The 19,636-nt window shown below is 44.9% G+C and overlaps 1 protein-coding gene and 1 pseudogene across 1 annotated transcript in view; one reads left to right on the top strand and one right to left on the bottom strand.

Annotated features, from left to right (window-relative positions):
- The window catches only part of MINDY4 (MINDY lysine 48 deubiquitinase 4), a gene marked incomplete in the record, with an annotated part of 55,368 nt that extends 37,596 nt beyond the window's left edge, over positions 1-17,772 (top strand). Inside the window, 5 exon segments of the mRNA XM_073629499.1 lie at positions 16-79; positions 2,117-2,278; positions 6,074-6,254; positions 11,108-11,180; positions 15,913-17,772. Of these exon segments, the coding sequence (XP_073485600.1) occupies positions 16-79; positions 2,117-2,278; positions 6,074-6,254; positions 11,108-11,180; positions 15,913-15,961 (529 nt within the window).
- On the bottom strand, positions 17,096-17,328 carry LOC141146460 (U2 spliceosomal RNA; annotated as a pseudogene).
- Positions 17,773-19,636: the final 1,864 nt, after the last annotated feature.

The raw sequence follows: 19,636 nt of genomic DNA on the forward strand, positions 1-19,636 counted from the left end.
GCCTTCTGTTTACAGGGTCCAGAGAGACTTTGACGTTCCCACCAACTGCCTAATTGGTGCTCATGCTTATTGTACACAAGTAAGTCATTCAGAGGCATCACTGCCATGAAATACACAAGTCTTGTTTCATTTTTACAAGCAGAGACTGCAGACAGAGCAGAGTTTTGTATGTCCTAAAATGCTAGGCTGACACAAGAAGGTCCATTTAGTGACCTGAACCTCGGTGCTACGTACACACTAGACCTGGGGGGTCCTCAAATTTTTTTTTTTTAAATAAAGGGCCAGTTCACTGTCCATATCACACTGTTTGGGGGTCAGACTGTGGTCAGTAGGCTTGAATAAAAATGCCCTGGCATTGTAGGACAGTGAGAGATAATGCGCCCCTTCACTAGTGGTTGATGGGTTTATAAAATAGAGTACCACGGTGTCAATGGTTAGGAGTAAAAAAATTTACCCCTGCGTCAGCTGTCAGTGGGAGCAATAACTGCCCCGCTTCATTGGAAGTAAAACATACCCTTACTTCAGTTGTCAGTGAGAGTAAAATAAGGCATTGGTGTCAGAGGTCAGACAGAGTAATAAATACCCTTGTATCAGTGATTAATAGACGTACGAAAATGACCCTACATTGGTGATTAATGGGGTAGTTAAAGGAGAAGCACAGCCAAAGCTTGTTTGGCTTGTACTTCTGTGGATCACATGAGTGCAGTTCATTCTGAACCCCTGTGATTCGTTTTCAGCAGACAGCGGGCTGAAGCCCCCTGTTAACTGACATCACAGAGCCGGTCCAGACTCGGGAGAGATCACAACCATGTGCTCGAGATCCACCCAAATGCCGCTGAGAAAGCCGATGAGAGCATCCGCTCCTGTGCAGAGCAGAGAGCCAGAGACTGTCTCTTACTAGCTTTCTGCTTAGGTAACTCTGAAAACCGAGCAATCGGCGATGTTTGATCGATTGGTTCTTAGTCTTAGAGCCGGCGGGGGACAGATGCAGCATCGGGGCAATGCTGCGTCCACCTAGGTAAGTATGATTCTTGGGTGGGAAAAAACAAATCCCATACTTCCCTTTTAAATAAACAGCTCTGAGTGGCTCCGAGTGTCACTGGCGCCTCCACATCTCTGGCCAAATGCGGTACTGCACACTCCAGAAGCTTAAATCCTGCTCGTCTTGCGAGACAACGCTCGCAAACTGCGTCAGGATATTAAAAAAAACAAAAAAAAACAGCTTGTATTGTGTTACTCGCAATCCGAGGTTTTACTGTACCTGTAATGAATTGCCTAGTACTAGAACCCACTGCATTCCAGCCCCCCCCCCCCACACCTGCTGTATTATGTATTACAGGTACTTGTATAGCGCCATCAATTCAGACAGCACTTTACATACATATTGTACAATCACATCAGTTCCTGTCCTGAAGGGGCCTACAATCTAAGGCCACTAACTCACATACTAGGGTCATTTTAGACAGAAGCCAGTTAACCTACCAGCATGTCTTTGGAGTGTGGGAGGAAACCGGAGGACCCAGAGGAAACCCGCACAGGGAGAACATGCAAACTCCAGGCAGGTAGTGTCGTGGTTGGATTTTAAACTGACGACCCTAGTGCTGCTAGGCGGAAGTGCTGACCACTTAGCCCCTTGTTACTCTGCACAGTAGCTCTCCTTGCCTGCGTTGCAGCACAGCTGAAAGCTGAAGCAGCTGAATGTCTGATAAGGAGACTAGAGCTCCCCTCGCTGGCCATATAGAAGACAGCATAGTATTAATATGCAAGGTTTAATGTTTTACTAAAACTAAACTAACCAATATTTACATGTCAATATTGGGCATAATAAAAGAAAAGATGTACTAAACCACTATACGTTATCTTTAATGGTGCAGTCAGAATGGAAGATGAATTGCATTATATAAATGATTTGTGCATATACAGGGTGAAGAATTCTTCCCATAGTTCCTTGGGGGGAGGGGAGGTTCCTTCTTCTTATGATACGTTTACCAATATCACAACAGAACGGTATTTCTGCTCACCTGGAAATCTTGGTGCCATAGAAACGGTGGGCATGTTATTGATCTCTGTTCAGTTCTCCTAATAAATGGGTTGTCTGCTTCATCATTTATCACAGGAGCTCGTCAATCTCATCCTGGGAGGTAGAGCTGTGTCCAACGTCTTCAATGACGTCATGGAGCTTGATTCTGGGAATGGGAACAGCACTGTCCTAAAGGGGGTCTCCAGCCGCAGTGATATTGGCTTTCTCTCCCTCTTTGAACATTACAGCGTGTGCCAGGTAAGTACTCAATTCTCCCAGAATACAAGTTTTTTTTTTTTGGGCAAAATAAAAACACTGGAAGAGTCTGCAGAACAAATGTTTTAGGTGTTTATTAGTATGGCTCTCTAGGCTGCTTTTCAGCTGTTTTTCCAATTTTATGTTTAACTGCTTTATTGAAAACAGCCTAATGTTTGAAGAGCTCAGTAGCTGAAGCTCAGATTGTACAAATTTAGTGAGTCAGAACTGAGCCCTGACAAAGTGTGTCTTCTCTGAAGTACAGAACTATTCCCCCTCTCATCATCCCCAAAGCATAGAGGAGAGTGTGCTGTAGTCCACAAACGTGAATTGGGTAGAGCCAACAGCACTGCTTGGAAGTTAAGGGCACCAGTGCTCAACAGCTCTAACAGGAGCACACTGGATTTTAGGCAGGTCAACAGGTATTTTTCTGTATTTGCAGCATTGTTAAGGGCCAGTTCACACCATAGAAACGCAGTCCAGATGCGTTCCAGGTGCTTCTCTGCATGCGTGTTTTTGATGCAGACCAGTGCTTTTTTTTTTTTTTTCTTAAGGTTAACCGCTTCAGCCCCGGAAGATTTTACCCTCTTCCTGACCAGAGCACTTTTTGCGATTTGGCACTGCGTCATTTTAACTGACATTTGCGCGGTCGTGCGACATTGTACCCAAACAAAATTGACGTCCTTTTTTTCCCCACAAATAGAGCTTTCTTTTGGTGGCATTTGATCATCTCTGCGGCTTTTATTTTTTGCGCTATAAACAAAAAAGGAGGGACAATTTTGAAAAAAAAAACACAATATCTTTTACTTTTTGCTATAATAAATATCCCCATTTTTAAAAAAAAAAGCACATTTTTTCTCAGTTTGGGCCGATATGTATTCTTCTACATATTCTTGATAAAAAAAAATAGCAATAAGCGTATATTGATTGGTTTGCGCAAAAGTTATAGCATCTACAATATAGGGAATAGATTTATAGCATTTTTATTATTATTATTTTTTTTTTTTTTACTAGTAATGGTGGCGATCTGCGATTTTTTTATCGTGACTGCGACATTATGGCGGACACATCAGACACTTTTTACACATTTTTGGGACCATTGGCATTAATACAGCGATCAGTGCTATAAAAATGCATTGATTACTGTAAAAATGTCACTGGCAGTGAAGGGGTTAACCACTAGGGGGAGATCAAGGGGTTAATTGTGTTCCCTAGTGTGTGTTCTAACTGAAGGAGGGATGGGACTGACTAGGGGAGATGACAGATCGCTGTTCATACTTTGTATGAACACCCGATCTGTCACTTCTCCCCTCAGAGAACCGGGATCTGTGTGTTTACACACACAGATCCAGTTCTCGCTGTGTTACGAGCGATCGCAGGAGCCCGGCGGTCATCGAGATTGCCGGACACTCGCATCGGCTCCAGGGGCGAGCAGCCGGCGCGCGCGCCCCTAGTGGCCACCTTTGGAACCGACGTAACATAACAGCGATTCGCCTGCCTGTGCCATTCTGCCGCAGTACAACTGCGGCAGCTGGTCGGCAAGTGGTTAAATAAGGACAAGTGTGTTGCAGTGCATTTTTGGAGCATTTAGGTGCATTCTGGTGCGTTTTTGATGCATTTTACAGTGGTCCAGTCCAGTGCAGGAAAAATGCAGCATATTGTACTTAAGTTTTTTTTTTTTTTTTTTTTTTTTTTTACTGGAACTGCAAGCACTGGTGTGAACTTTGCCAGTGAAAACCATATAACCTTCTTTCCACGTGTTTTTGATGCAGAAAAAAAACACACTGGACTGCATGTGGTGTGAACTGGCCCTAAACCTGAACTATTTTGCCTTCTCTGGTTCCTCCCTCCCCTCCACATTAACTTGCTACATTACATTACATTTTTAAATTCAACTTTTTCTATCCTTCCTACATATCTCATTTTAGATTTGGTGATGTAGGCACTGGGTCTTTGTGCTTCTTTATGCAATGCAAGCAGATGATGGCTGGTGGGAGGGGTAGGCAGGATGATGTACATTCCTGAAAACATCACAGCACCCTGCCTCATTACTGCTCTCAAGGCCCTCAGCCCTGATGCAAGCAGCGAGTTTGGAGTATTTATGAAGATACCAATATGCCTTGGTGCCCAACCTGTGGGGTGGGCGCATGTATCCCTTTTTTGGGTTTTTTTTTTTTTTTATTTTTTTGCGGCCCTCGGAGACCCTTCAGACTATAATCTGTGTTTTCCTATAGTCTTGTTATAGCAATGATTTATCTTGTATAATATGTCTGCAGTCACTGACTTTCTCCTGAAGCATGTCCCCAGTCTCCAACAACTTCTATAGCATGTTCACAGTCTTCTCCAGCAAGAAAGCAGTCTCTGACCATCTCCTGTATCACGTCTGCAGTCTCTGACCATCTCCTGTATCATGTCTGCAGTCTCTGACCATCTCCTGTATCACGTCTGCAGTCTCTGACCATCTCCTGTATCATGTCTGCAGTCTCTGACCATCTCCTGTATCATGTCTGCAGTCTCTGACCATCTCCTGTATCATGTCTGCAGTCTCTGACCATCTCCTGTATCATGTCTGCAGTCTCTGACCATCTCCTGTATCATGTCTGCAGTCTCTGACCATCTCCTGTATCATGTCTGCAGTCTCGGGCATCTCCTGTATCATGTCTCCAGTCTCTGACCATCTCCTGTATCATGTCTGCAGTCTCTGGGCATCTCCTGTATCCTGTCTGCAGTCTCTGACCATCTCCTGTACTATGTCTGCAGTCTCTGACCATCTCCTGTATCATGTCTGCAGTCTCTGGGCATCTCCTGTACTATGTCTGCAGTCACTGACCATCTCCTGTATCATGTCCACAGTCTCTGATCATCTCCTGTACTATGTCTGCAGTCTCTGACCATCTCCTGTACTATGTCTGCAGTCTCTGACCATCTCCTGTACTATATCTGCAGTCTCTGACCATCTCCTGTACTATGTCTGCAGTCTCTGACCATCTCTTTTATCATGTCTGCAGTCTCTGACCATCTCTTTTATCATGTCTGCAGTCTCTGACCATCTCTTGTATCACGTTCGCAATCTCTGACCATCTCTTATGTCATTCCCATAGTCTTTGACTATATCCTGTTGTTTATCTTCTTCCTCTGACACTGAATATTCACTCAATTTTATGTGCGGCTCCTTGGTGATGTCAAGGTCTGCACTTAAGGCCCCCCATATCAAAACACTTGACCACCAATGCCTTGATGGGAGATTGTAGGACTGCAGTAGTGGACATTCCTAGGCAGACTGTATTTACATGCCGACCACCCTAGGCGGCAACACCCATACACAATGCAGAGGCTCCATAATAGAAAAAACTGAAATCCAATGAATGAAAAGGTTCTACCTGGGTTAGTCAGGTAAGGAGAGATCTAGATGTTTGATAGATGTCCTCCAACTGGATAATGAGGTGGGCTTTACTTGCTGCATATTTTAATGCACATTGTGAGAAGCTCACAGTGTGCAGTGAAATCAGAGTTAGCCATTTCAGTCCAGGAGAGGAGCCGATACAACAGACAAGACTACAGGGAAGGCCTTGCACAGCTTTGAAGCAGACCTCGCATCAGATACGTTTTATGTGTGGTACACCCGGCGTCAGTGTAACACTTCCAGCTATTCAGGTGGAGCCTTTCAGCTTTAAAGGATAAAACGTGGGGAGATTGGCATTCATTGCAGAAATCTATTGGATGTGTTTTTTTTTTTTTCCGTTTTTTTTTTTCCGTTTTTATTTTCCCCAGACATACAGTTTTTTATTTTTCCTTCAGGTTGGTTCCTATCTCAAGACCCCAAAGTATCCTATCTGGGTGGTCTGCAGTGAGAGTCACTTTAGCGTCCTATTTTGCTTGAAGAAGAATTTAGTGAGCGACTGGAGAGCGGAACGAAAATTTGACCTATATTACTATGACGGACTGGCGAATCAACAGGAGGAGATTCGCCTCACAATTGGTGAGTTTTGAAAATAAGTTATCTCACTTTAACCACTTTTACCTCCGGGAGATTTACCCCCCTTCACGACCAGGCCATTTTTTTCAATACCGCACTGCGTTACTTTAACTGACAATTGAGCGGTCGTGCGACACTGTACATAAATTAAATTTATGTCATTTTTTTTCCCCACAAATAGAGCTTTCTTTTGGTGGTATTTGATCACCTCTGCGGTTTTTATTTTATGCGCTATAAACAAAAAAAACCACAATTTTGAAAAAAAAAACAATATTTGTTACTTTCTGCTATAAAACACATCCAATAAAAAAAATGTAAACAAATTTCTTCATAAATTTAGGCCAATATGTATTTTGCTACATATTTTTGATTAAAAAAAATCCTAATAAGCGTATATATTGATTGGTTTGTGCAAAAGTTATCTCGTCTACAAACTATGGTACATATACCGGAATCTTTTTTTTTTTTTTTTTTTTTTTTTTATTCTAGTAATGGCAGTAACCAGCAACTAATAGCAGGACTGCGATATTGCTGCGGACATTCTGACACTAATACAGTGATCAGTGCTAAAATGTGCACTGTGCATTGTACTAATGACACTGGCTGGGAAGTGGTTAACCACTTCCCGCCCGCCCTATAGCGGATTGACGTCCGGGAAGTGGTTCTGTTATCCTGACTGGACGTCATATGACGTCCAGCAGGATAACATGCCGCAGCGCGCCCCCGGGGGCGCGCATCGCGGCGATCGGTGGAGCGGTGTGTCAGTCTGACACACCGCTACACTGATCTTGGTAAAAAGCCTCCGGCGGAGACTCTTTACCACGTGATCAGCCGTGTCCAATCACGGCTGATCACGCTGTCAATAGGAAGAGCCGTTGATCGGCTCTTCCTCACTCGCGTCTGACAGACGCAAGTAGAGGAGAGCCGATCGGCGGCTCTCCTGGCAGGGGGGGTCTGCGCTGATTGTTTATCAGCGCAGCCCCCCCGCAGATCACCACACTGGACCACCAGGGATCGCCACTAGGACCACCAGGGAAGGGGCAACATGTGGATGGCCAGGTATGTACCCCATGGCCATCCACATGTGCCCAGTGTGCCAAATCTGTGCCAATCAGTGCCCACAAATGGGCACTGATTGGCACAATTATGTTGCAGTGATGCCCAGAAATGCCACCCTTAGGGGCATCACTGCAAATAAGCAATGCCATCAGTGCCACCCATCAGTGTCCATTCATGCCACCTGTCAGTGCCCATCCGTGCCCATCAGTGCCCATCTATCAGTGCCCATCCGTGCCCATCTGTGCCAACTATCAGTGCCACCCATAAGTAACAATCAATGCCACCTACGAGTGCCCATCAATGCCACCTATGAGTGCCCATCAGTGCCGCCTATAAGTGCCCATCCGTGCCACCTATGAGTGCCCATCAGTGCCGCATACCAGTGCCACCTATCAGTGCCACCTATCAGTGCCCATCAGTGCCGCCTATCAGTGCCCGTCAGTGCCACCTCATCGGTGCCACCTCATCTGTGCCCATCAGTGCCGCTGTATCAGTGCCTGTCAGTGCAGCCATATCAGTGCCCATCATTGAAGAAGAAAACGTATTTATTTACAAAAAGTTTTAACAGAAACAAAGAAAAACTTGTTTTTTTTCAAAATTTTCAGTCTTTTTTTATTTGTTGCGCAAAAAATAAAAACCGCAGAGGTGATCAAATACCACCAAAAGAAAGCTCTATTTGTGGGAACAAAATGATAAAAAATTTGTTTGGGTACAGTGTAGCATGACCGCGCAATTGTCATTCAAATTGCGACAGCGCTGAAAGCTGAAAATTGGTCTGGGCGGGAAGGTGTCTAAGTGCCTGGTATTGAAGTGGTTAAACATCTAGGGCTAGCAAAGGGTTAAATGTGTGCCTAACCAGTGTTTATGTGTGTACTGTGTGAGGTGCTTTCACTAAGGGAGGTAATAGATTTCATTCCCTGCTTTGTGCAGAAAAAAATCCATTACTTCCCTGGTGACAGAACAGAGCTCTGCCTTGTTTACATAGGCAGAGCCTTGTCCTGTGTGTTTTTTCCGGAAGATCAGCGGGTCCCGGCAGTGATCTATTGGCCAACATCCTCTGATTGGCTTCTGCTGTGTTTTAATCGCAGCACAGCTGGGTCACCAGTGGTACGTGCCCACTACCCCGAAGTGGCGGATCTGGAGCAGCAGGGCCGCCTTGCCACCGTATGTCTAAGTTATACGGTCGGCAAGCGGTTAAAGCGACTTTCTCCTCCCATCTTTGCCGCCAAACTTCCAATCCTGAATTCCTATAGAAACCATATTTTAGGGAGTGTTGATCTCGCTGGTTTCTCCCACACACCTTAACAACTGCCCTGTTATCTGGGGCTCAGAGGATTTCCTTCGCTTCTTGTCCTCCTGATAAGAGTTTTTTTTTTTTTTTTCTTTACCAGACAGAAAGTGAGGGAAAATCAAGAACTGGACACAGACAAATATCTAAATCTAAAAATGTAAAAACATAACAGGAGTTATCAGATCAAAAGGTGCAAGAGTCCAGGCAACTTTTTTTAAATTCATCATATGATCACATAAATATCCAACGCATTTCAGAGGCTGAAAACATTTCCTCTTTTAATAGGGCTTGCATATTGCTTGTGGTTAAAGGACTTAAAGGGGTTGTAAAGCTTCGTGTTTTTTCACCTTAATGCACCCTATGCTCGGCAGGAGAAAGATCACTACATACTCTAGAGGTAGTTTAGGTGCTCAGGATCTACTTGAGTTGTTGGCACAGGTCAGGAATCCTGGTTTGTGCTGCCAGAAGAGCCCAGGAAGGACAGGCGGCATTGAATATTTAGCAGTGGATCTGCCAGTTTATCATTGACGCCTATGGTTTAACCTCTTCCGGAGCAGCCGCCGCAGTTTTACTGTGGCAGGTTGGCTCGGCTGGGCAAATCGACGTTACCTTTACGTCGCTTTTCCTTTTGGCCACTAGGGACGCGTGTGCCTGGAGCCGATGCGAGTGCCTGGCAGGCGCGATTACCGCCGGGGCAACCATGATCGCTAGTGACAGAGTGAGAACCAAGATGTGTGTGTGTATATATTTACACATCCCGGTTCTTTCAGGGGAGTAGAGACAGATAGTGTGTTACCAAGGGGGGTAGGGTGTACCAAGATGGGTTTCGGGATTTTCAGCCGCCGACGTCCATCTCTCTCTCTCTCTCTCTCTCTCTCTCTCTCTCTCTCTCTCCCTCTCCCTCTCCCTCTCCCCTCTCCCTCTCCCTCTCCCTCTCCCTCTCCCCTCTCCCTCTCCCTCTCTCTCTCTCTCTCTCTCTCTCTCTCTCTCTCTCTCTCTCTCTCTCTCTCTCTCTCTCTCTCTCTCTCTCTCTCCCCTCCCTCCCTCCCTCTCTCCCTCTCTCCCTCCCTCCCTCTCTCCCTCCCCTCCCTCTCTCCCTCCCTCCCTCTCTCCCTCCCTCCCTCTCTCCCTCCCTCTCTCCCTCCCTCCCTCCCTCTCTCCCTCTCTCCCTCTCCCTCTCTCTCTCCCTCTCCCTCTCTCTCTCTCTCTCTCTCTCCCTCTCTCCCTAGACTGTCCCATCCCCCCTACAGTTAGAACACAGTGAGGGAACACAGTTAACCCCTTCCCTGCCAGTGACATTTATACAGTAATCGGTGCATTTTTATAGCTCTGATCTCTGTATAATTGTCAGTGGTCCCAAAAATGTGTCAAAAGTGTCCAATTTGTCCGCTGCAATATCAGTCCCGATTTAAAAATCGCAGATCGCCACCATTACTAGTAAAAAAAACAAAATAATAATAAAAATGCCATAAATCTATCCCCTATTTTGCAGACACTATAACTTTTGCGCAAACCAAACGATTTTATTTTTTTATTTTTTTATTTTACCAAAAATATGTAGAAGAGTATATATTGGCCTAAACTGAGGATTTTTTTTTTTTTTTTTTTTTAATTTGGGATATTTATTATAGCAAAAAGTAAAAGATATTGTGTTTTTGTTTTTTGGTTTTTTTTTTTTCAAAATTGTCGCTCTTCTTTTGTTTATAGCGCAAAAAATAAAAACTGCAGAAGTGATCAAATACCACCAAAAGAAAGCTATTTGTGGGGAAAAAAAAGGACATCAATTTTATTTGGGTACAACGTCGCGCGCCGTATCGCAAAAAATGGCCTGGTCATTGAACAGCCAAATTTTCCGGGGGTTGAAGTGGTTAAAGGACAAAATCCCTTTTTTTTTTTTCTCTGGGCAAAGATTCTCTACCAGGTGTGGGGGAGTATCTTGGGCCATCCGCCATTAGGTGTCAGGGGCCGAGGTGTGCAAGACCCCTGTTGGTCTTTGGTTTATAAATCCACAGGGTTTTTACCAGGTGGATGTCAAGAATGTGGAGGATACTGCCTTCGGCCTCAGAATATTACAAGCAGTAATAGTGGCAGTTTCTGCGATGGTGTCTCCCTCCCCTCAAGGGCATTGCTTTGGGATGTCCCAGATAGCAATGGCTGCTCTGTGCCCTGTGATGTACGATAAAGATTTTTCCTACAGATTATCTGTAAAATCCTTTTCTTGGAGTAGATCACGGGACAAACAAGGATCTACATGTCGGCATCACAAGGATTTTTTTTTTTTTTTTAATAAAAGTTGGAGATTTAAAAAGATTCAAATCCAGTTTTTAAACTATATATTAACATGTACAGTAAAAACATATAAAGGGTTTCAGTGATTTGGGTTTGATCCGCCAATCTCTGGAGGGCGGTGCAGAGTCCAGACCCGTCTTTATTGTATCGGCAGCTCTGTGACTTCTAGACAAGCCATGGCTCTCTCATCTCACCTCTGCTCCTCCTGTCTTTTCAGATACCTCAGGGAATTATGTAGAAGATGAAGACAATGAGTTGGTTCCTCCGCTGGAGTTTTGTATCAGGACCAAGTGAGTACAGCTGATATTTATTGCTTTCAGGTTCTGTGTGTTTACTTGTCATACCTACAATACCTTACATGTGGGACCTAAACCACCTCAATACCAGCACCTTGTACCCCCTTCCTTTTCAGGCCATGTTCCAGTGCTGTATTAGCTTGACTAAGACCCCTTTCACACTGCGGGCATTTTTCAGGCGCTACAGCGCTAAAAATGGCGCCTGCATAGCGCCTGAAAAAAGCGACTCCATTCACTCCAGTGCGAAAGCCCGAGGGCTTTCGCACTGGAGTGGTGCGCTGGCAGGGCGTCACAAAAAGTCCTGCCAGCAGCTTCTTTGGAGCGGTGAACTCACCGCTCCTCCACCGCTGCTCCCCATTGAAATCAATGGGGCAGCGCTGTGATACCGCCGGCAAAACGCTGCTCCGGCGGTGCTTTGCGGGCGGATTTAACCCCTTTTCGGCCGCTAGCGGGGCGGTTTTAACGAATCACGCCGCTAAAATGACGGTAAAGCGGCACTAAAAAAAGCGCCGCTTTACCGCTGACGCCCTAGGCGGCTCAGTGTGAAAGGGGACTTACCGTTACTCAGTCCTGTAACATGGTACTCAAATTGTATATCATTGTTTGAGACAGAACCTTCTTTTCATGGTAAAAAATGAAAAGCTCAGTGGTTATTCAATCCTACCAAAGGAAAAGGCCAACATATTTGAACTGCTTATCACCTTTTTTGATGCCCTAAAATGCCAGGACAGTACAAACACCCCCAAAAATGACCCCCTTTGGTTTGTGCCAGGACAGTACAAACACCCCCAAAAATGACCCCCTTTGGTTTGATTGGAGGCATTTTGAGAGATATTTGAGAAAATATTTTGGAGATCTCATTTATTGCCATGATGTTTTTTTTATTAACCTCTTCCCGCCCACGCTGTAGCTGAAAGACGTCCTCCCGTTGATCCCCCTTCGGCATGCATCGGCAGGGATCTGTGATTGTTGTGTCCTCCATACACAGCTGATCACAGATCGGGGTAAAGAGCCAATCACAGCAGCTTTTTCCCATGTGACCAGCTGTGTCCAATCACAGCTGATCATAGTGTAAACAAGATTTGCTGGTTATCAGCAGCTGGCATGAGGAGAGGAGAGCCGATAACTGACAAATCCACACAGGGGACATCTACACTGATAATCAGGGCTCTAGTCATCAGTGTCCTGATTATCAGTACTGCCAATCCGTACCAGCTATGAATGAGCACTAATGTTGGTGCGAAACATCAGCTCTTTTTCCGCTGTTATTTTTGTTTTTGATGTGAATTTTTCCTAATAAACAAGGCTAATTTTTCAAGAGTGCGGCTGTCCAGAACTTGTTCCTGTTTTCTGCTATTGGCAATCGCCAGCACCTACGGCTTCCGAACCGAGAGGATATCTACTGCTTGTCTGTTAAACACTCCTAGAGCGGTGACATCTCTCCCTCCATTACTGCCAATCAGTGCCCATCAGTGCTGCTTATCGGTGCCCATTAGTGCTCCCCATGGGTGCCCGTCAGTGCTCCCCATGGGTGCCCGTCAGTGCTCCCCATGGGGTGCCCGTCAGTGCTCCCCATGGGTGCCCGTCAGTGCTCCCCATGGGTGCCCGTCAGTGCTCCCCATGGGTGCCCGTCAGTGCTCCCCATCGGTGCCCGTCAGTGCTCCCCATTGGTGCTCGTCAGTGCTCCCCATCGGTGCTCGTCAGTGCTGCTTATCAGTGCTGCCTCTCAGTGCCAACCAGTGATGCCCATCAGTACCGCATATCAGTGCACAGTGAAGGAGAAAAGTTACCTATTTAGAAAATTTTATAACGGAAACGAAGTAAGAAATTTATTTTTTTCCAAATTTTTGTTCTTTTTTCGTTAGTTTAACAAAAAATTAAAAACCCCAGTGGTGATTAAATGCCACCAAAAGAAAGCTCTATCTGTTTAAAAAAAAAGTCTTATGGGTACAGTGTAGCACGACCGTGAAACTCTCATTCAAAGTGTGACAGCGCTGAAAGCTGAAAATTGGCCTGGGCAGGAAGGGGGTTAAAGTGCCTGGTAGACTTATTTAATAGGGAGATATGCTGGTGTTGGGGGTGGTTGAGGAGACTCTGTAAACTCTGCTGTTTGTATATACAGCTGAATGTGTACTGTCTGCTGTGGGGAGGGGACACAAGGCAGCAGGGCTTTTCCTCTGTTTACAGCACTGGTTTTCCCCCTCAGTGTTCATGGGTGGGCTCCTCACCTGGGCTGAAATTGCTTATTCTGATTTCTCTGCACACTGTGAGCCTTTCACAATGTGCATTAGAAGTTGCAGTCAGCCAAATAGATCCCACCTCACTTATTGGGATGCAGGGCTTCAAGCAGTATCTAACCCTTCCCTACCCATGTGGATTGTCCCTGGCCTACCCCTTTCATTCACTGGATTTCAGTTCTTTAACCACTTCAGCCCCAGAAGGTTTTACACACACACACACACACACACACACACCTTTTTTTTTTTTGCGATACAGAACTGTTACTTTAACTGAAAATTGCACATAGTGCGATGCTGTACCCAAATAAAATGTATGTTCTTTTTTTCCCCACAAATAGAACCTTCTTTTGGTAGTGTTTGATCACCTCTGCGGTTTTTATTTTTTGCGCTATAAACAAAAGACCGACAATTTTTAAAATAATAATAATTTTTTTACTTTCTGCTATAAAACATATCCAATAAAAAAATTTAAAAATCAAACTTCTTCATCAATTTAGGCCAATCTATGTTCTGCTACATATTTTTTAGTAAAAAAAAAAATCCCAATAAGCGTATATTGATTGGTTTGCACAAAAGTTATTGCGACTACAAACTATGGGATAGATTTATGGATTTTTTGTTGAAATCTATTTATTTTATTTATTTATTTATTTTTTTATTATTGATTTTTTTTTTTACTAGAATAGCGGCGATCAGCGACTTATAGTGGTCTTGCGGCAGACAGATTGGGCACTAAGTCACACTTTTGACACTTTTTTTTGGGAGACCAGTGACACCAATACAGTGATCAGTGCTAAAAAGTATGCACTGTTACTGTACTAATGACACTGGCAGGGAAGGGGATAACATCAGGGACGATCAAAGGGTTAAATATGTTCCCTGGGAGTTCTTTCTAACTGTGGGGGGAGGTGCTTTAACTGTAAGAAGACCGAGATCTGTGTTCCTGCTTAGCAGAAACACAAGACCTCTGTCTTCTTCTGTCACAGAACAGCGATCTGCCTTGTTTACATAGGCAGACCGTCGATCTGTCTGACTCAGGAATGATCAGCGGGTCCCGGCGGACATTGGGTCTGCCGCACCCGCTGATTGGCTCCCGCTGTGTCCAATCACAGCGGGACAGGGTCATCAGTGGCATGCGCCCCAGACCCGAAGAAATCACATACAGGTACGTGATTTCGCGCTTAATAACTACTTAAGCCCCGGACCATTTTGCTGGCCAAAAACCAGAGCACTTTTTGCGATTCGGCACTGCGTCGCTTTAATTGACAATTGCGCGGTCGTGCGACGTGGCTCCCAAACAAAATTTACGTCCTTTTTTCCCACAAATAGAGCTTTCTTTTGGTAGTATTTTATCACCCCTGCGGTTTTTATTTTTTGCGCTATAAACAAAAATAGAGCGCCAATTTTGAAAAAAAACGCATTATTTTTTACATTTTGCTATAATAAATATCCCCCAAAAATGTATAAAAAAAACATTTTTTTTCCTCAGTTTAGGCCGATATGTATTCTTCTACATATTTTTGGTAAAAAAAATCGCAATAAACGATTATTGATTGGTTTGCGCAAAAGTTATAGCGTCTACAAAATAGGGGATAGTTTTATGGCATTTTTATTAATGTTTTTTCTTACTAGTAATGGCAGCGATCAGCAATTTTTATTGTGACTGCGAGGCGGACACATCGGACAATTTTGACACATTTTTGGGACTATTGTCATTTATACAGCAATCAGTGCTATACAAATGCACTGATTCCTGTGTAAATGACACTGGCAGTGAAGGGGTTAACCACTAGGGGGCAGTGTAGGGGTTAAGAGTGTCCTGGGGGCGTGTTTCTAACTGTGGGGGGGGCGTGGCTGTGTGTGACACGTCACTGATCTCTGCTACGATCACAGGGAGCAGAGATCAGTGACAGTGTCATTAGGCAGAACGGGGAGATACTTGTTTACATCAGCATCTCCACGTTCTTCCTCCCCATGAGACGATCGCGCGGTATCCCCGCGGCGATAGAATCCGCGGGACTCGCGATCCGACTCACGGAGGTCCCGGCGGCGCGTACGCGATGGCACGGCGGCAAATTTAAAGGGACGTACATGTACGCCCATTTGCCTGTCCATGCCATTCTGCCGACGTACATCAGCGTGCGCCGGTCGGGAAGTGGTTAAGGGCCGCCCTGCCACAGTTACCATAGGTGGATCAAAATTCAGCCAGTTCAGCAGGGAGCAGCCACATTTCTATCCATGTGTGGTCACTGCAGCTGAACAGAAGTTTGTTTATTAACTGACTTCTAATCAACCACCCTGTCGGATAACCGCTGCTTGATCAGTGGCTGCAGCACTGATCTTTGTATTCACACAGTGGGAGGTTTTATTTAAAAATGTCATTAGCATGTTGATGAGGGGAAGGGAGGGACCAGGGAAGGCAAAATATATAAACTGATTAAACTTCAGCTGCTTTAACACTATCTTCTCCCGGCCTTGTTTTTCAGATGGAAAGGTGCTGTTGTAGACTGGAATGGGATGGACCCCATTCTTTAATGCCAGAAGACACATCATATGAACTGCCTGCGTACACTGGACCCCACGACTTTCACCCCATGTGATTCTCCATGGAGCAAAGACAAAATCGCACCTCTCTCCAGGGGCCTGTAACTGCCTGGAAATGTGGTCTTCTATGTAAAAGACAATTTGCTATGTGCCACCTTAAGAAACGTCAGGTTACGTGGATTTTGTGCTTCTGTGTTTTAAATGCGACTTCAGTTCGCATAGCATGACGAGCAGAATTTTGAAGTTTAAGGAAATTTTCACAGGGGCTGTCCAATTAGGTCCACCTGTCAGGTTTTTAGGCGGACCCAATCAGACCATCCATTCACCCCTATGGGGCAGCGGATGTCAGTGGTGACATGTCCGCTGACACCCGCTGCTATCCGATCCTGTCCACCAAATCCAGACGGATGGTGGATTGGATCAGTTGAAAACGGCAAGCGGCCCTTTTTCATCCGATCTCCCCATAGAGGAGAGCGGAACATTGACAGGGTCAATGTCAGTGAGCAGAGATGGACCTGTGATCCGCCTGCTTTGATCCCTGCTGAGCCATCAGAGTCCGTCAAACGGATCCGCCCCGCGTAAAAGGGGCTTTAATAGGCTTAAATCTAAAGCCTATCCAAAACAAAATATCGACATCTTTGATCAAGTATTTTTACAGGTATGCCCTGTTGCTTACTCAGTTTTATGGTTTGCCTCTGGTTGCCTTTTGATCCAGAGTTAAGAGTTGGTGACCATAAGTTCTACATTTCTCACAGGCGGGGGGGGTTGCAATATTTGCCCAGTAATGAGCTTTAAAGTGATGTCTCTCTAAAAAAAAAAAAAAAAAATATATATATGTATTTTTAGTTTTAAATTTCTTCTGGACCCGTGGTGTGGTGCACAAAAACAAAACTCCACAAGTGAAGCAAAAAAGTGTGCATAAACACAACAGAATAGTGCACTTGAGATGTGTGAAAGGATCCTTCCCTGAACCCCCTAGCGCTCAAGACTCCTGACTGGGGCAAGGCATGCTCGGGTCCCACTGCCAAAAGGCCCATAGGCCCATGCTCCTCATGATCAGGTGAAGCCAACCAAGGAGTACGAGCTGGGGGGCTTTTCCAAAAAGAACCCCCCCCCCCCCCAAGGCAGGGAAGGAAGGAACCTAAGGCACTGGGGCCCTCCGTACCCTCCACACCAGGGAAATACACCACCTTACTCAGTAAACGCTTAATTTGGTTTCTTTCCCATGGGGAAGATCCCTCACAGCCTTAAAGCCAGCCATCCCAGCCAGAAGGCCAGACCGATGGCAGAGCACCCCTACTGGACACTAAAAAGAACAGATACTACACTTGATCTTAGTCAAAAGGCCGAAAAGCGATGTGGCGTCTTTACTATAGTGACAAGATTAAACTATTGAAAATACTTGGAAGAGATGTCATCTTCTTTTTCTTTTGGAACATCAGGAACCTCTAAACTCTTGGCACTGGTATGCAAATGCCGGCTTTTATCCATAAAGGTGTTTTGGCATGCCCTCCAGCAATGCAAGGACCTCTGTTGGCTGGAGATGATCAGATTATTAAACTGAGGAATGTTAGAGATTCTGAATTCAGACTTTAAAGCTGGAGCTTCTTGAGTTTCCTTGGTTTGGGAATTCTTAGGACCCAGGAAAGTGTTTATGATGGTTTGATCTACTTGCTGTGGTGACAGGTTTGCTTTTATCATTTGGTTGACTTTGTAAATAATATCCAAAAATGAGTATGACATTTTATTTTTATAACTGTTTTGTACATGTGATGAAAATTATAGCAAAAACTGAACAAGCATCAAGTATTTCATCTTTTTCTTCATATGGTGGAGCGTTCATTACCGTGCATGTGTGTCCTAAATTGAGTCTCACCAGGGCTACCTGCATGGAGTTTGTATTTTTCTGTGTGTTTCCTCCCCCATCCCAAAACTTTACTTAAAGATTTAACGCTAAAGTGTAACCTCTTTCCCCCCCCCCCCCCCCATTCAATGTGCAATTAAACATTTTTAATCAAACCATTTTGTTTTCAAGAAATGGCTCTTTTTGCTGGCCTTTTTTTCCAAAGTAAGTTCAGTCAAGGTGGGAGGGGCTGGCAGGCTCCTGTAAAAATCACAACACCCTGTCTCAGCTCTTCTTTCAGGAGTTATATGAAAGAACAGTGTTCCTTTCGCATTTCAAACAAGCAATCAAAGCAGTTTGGTCTGAGGATATAGATATAGTGATTGTAAATCTAGAAGGTCTTTTACGTAATGCATTCTCTGCATTAACCACTTCCCGACCGCGCCATAGTCAAGTGAGGGCTACAGCACTATTGGCTGGTTCTAGGAGGGTGTCTATTGACGTCCTCCCAGACATGCTCTGTGATCGATGTGCCCTTTAGGAACAGCTGATCACAGATAGAGGTAAAGGGCCAATCACAGTGGCCCTTTACACTGTGATCAGCTGTGATTGGACACCGCTACTCACATGGTAAACAGACCTGCCGTTATTGGCAGTCTTCTTCTCACATGCTGTGAAAGCGTGAGGAGAAGAGAACCAGTAACCGGCGATTACGGGACATCAACACCGATAATCAGGGCATTGATATAAATGCCATTCATTGCAGCCTATCATTGCCGCATATTAGTGCCCATCAGTGCCGCATATCAGTGCTGCATATCAGTGCCCATCAGTAGATACCAGCGCACAATGGGTTAAAAACAATGAAAATGTCTTAATAGCAGTAATGCAAGGATGTGAACAGTTTATTCAATAAAATTCATGTGGAAACGGTAAACCAAATGTCAAAGCACTTGTAATGTTAAAACGGATAGAAGATAAAAGCTTACGGTGACTCTGGAAGGATCCCAGAGCAGGGAGAAACTGACGACATCCACGGATGGGGAAAACCTGGCAGTGGGGGGTGGCGCCAATATCCCCACTGCACTGAGCCGAACTAGGGACTCGCTCACCGGCGGGCTGTGAGCAGCTAGGCGTGCTGGTGATGGAAGGGAAGAAAGCAGCTATTGTAGAAGCTAGCACTTTAAAAATCTTCAATCTCTTCTCTCATAACCTCACCCCTTCTGAACTCTTCTCCAAAAGGGCCTTGGCTTCTCCCCCTCAGTTGGGCCTAACAAATTTGGCCTGTTCAAAGATTTACATTGCTTTATAAGATCTTTAACACTAAAACAGCATTATGCTGACAACCCCCATGCAAGTCATCGTAAGACCAAGACAGGTAGCGATGAACCGTGTTCCAAGTTGAACCTGATGACGACGTGCTCCATATTTTGGAAGAACTTTGGGTGGAAGGCCATACAGAGGAAAACACTCATACACCTTTTTTAGGTCCATTAGTTACACACACAACTTTCAGACCTAAATCCACTTTAAACCAGGCCCTTAAAGATCTTACAGCCAACACGGAGATCACCATTAGACAAGCAGATAAGGGTGGCAGCCTTGTGGTACAGAATAAAATAGACTATTTGAAAGAGGCTAGTCGACTATTGGCTGACACTAATACTTACCTCAAACTACCTACCGATCCCCTTCCTGGATATCAAGTAGAACTGAAGAGTCTAATATATGAGGCCTGGGAAAACGGAGTGCCTAACAAAAAGGAGAGACAATTTTTGCTTCCACCCACGTGTAGCACACCGTATTTCTACCATCTCCCGAAA

This window comes from Aquarana catesbeiana, linkage group LG05 (genome assembly GCF_042186555.1).
Source record: "Aquarana catesbeiana isolate 2022-GZ linkage group LG05, ASM4218655v1, whole genome shotgun sequence".
In the NCBI taxonomy this organism is placed as follows: domain Eukaryota; kingdom Metazoa; phylum Chordata; class Amphibia; order Anura; family Ranidae; genus Aquarana; species Aquarana catesbeiana.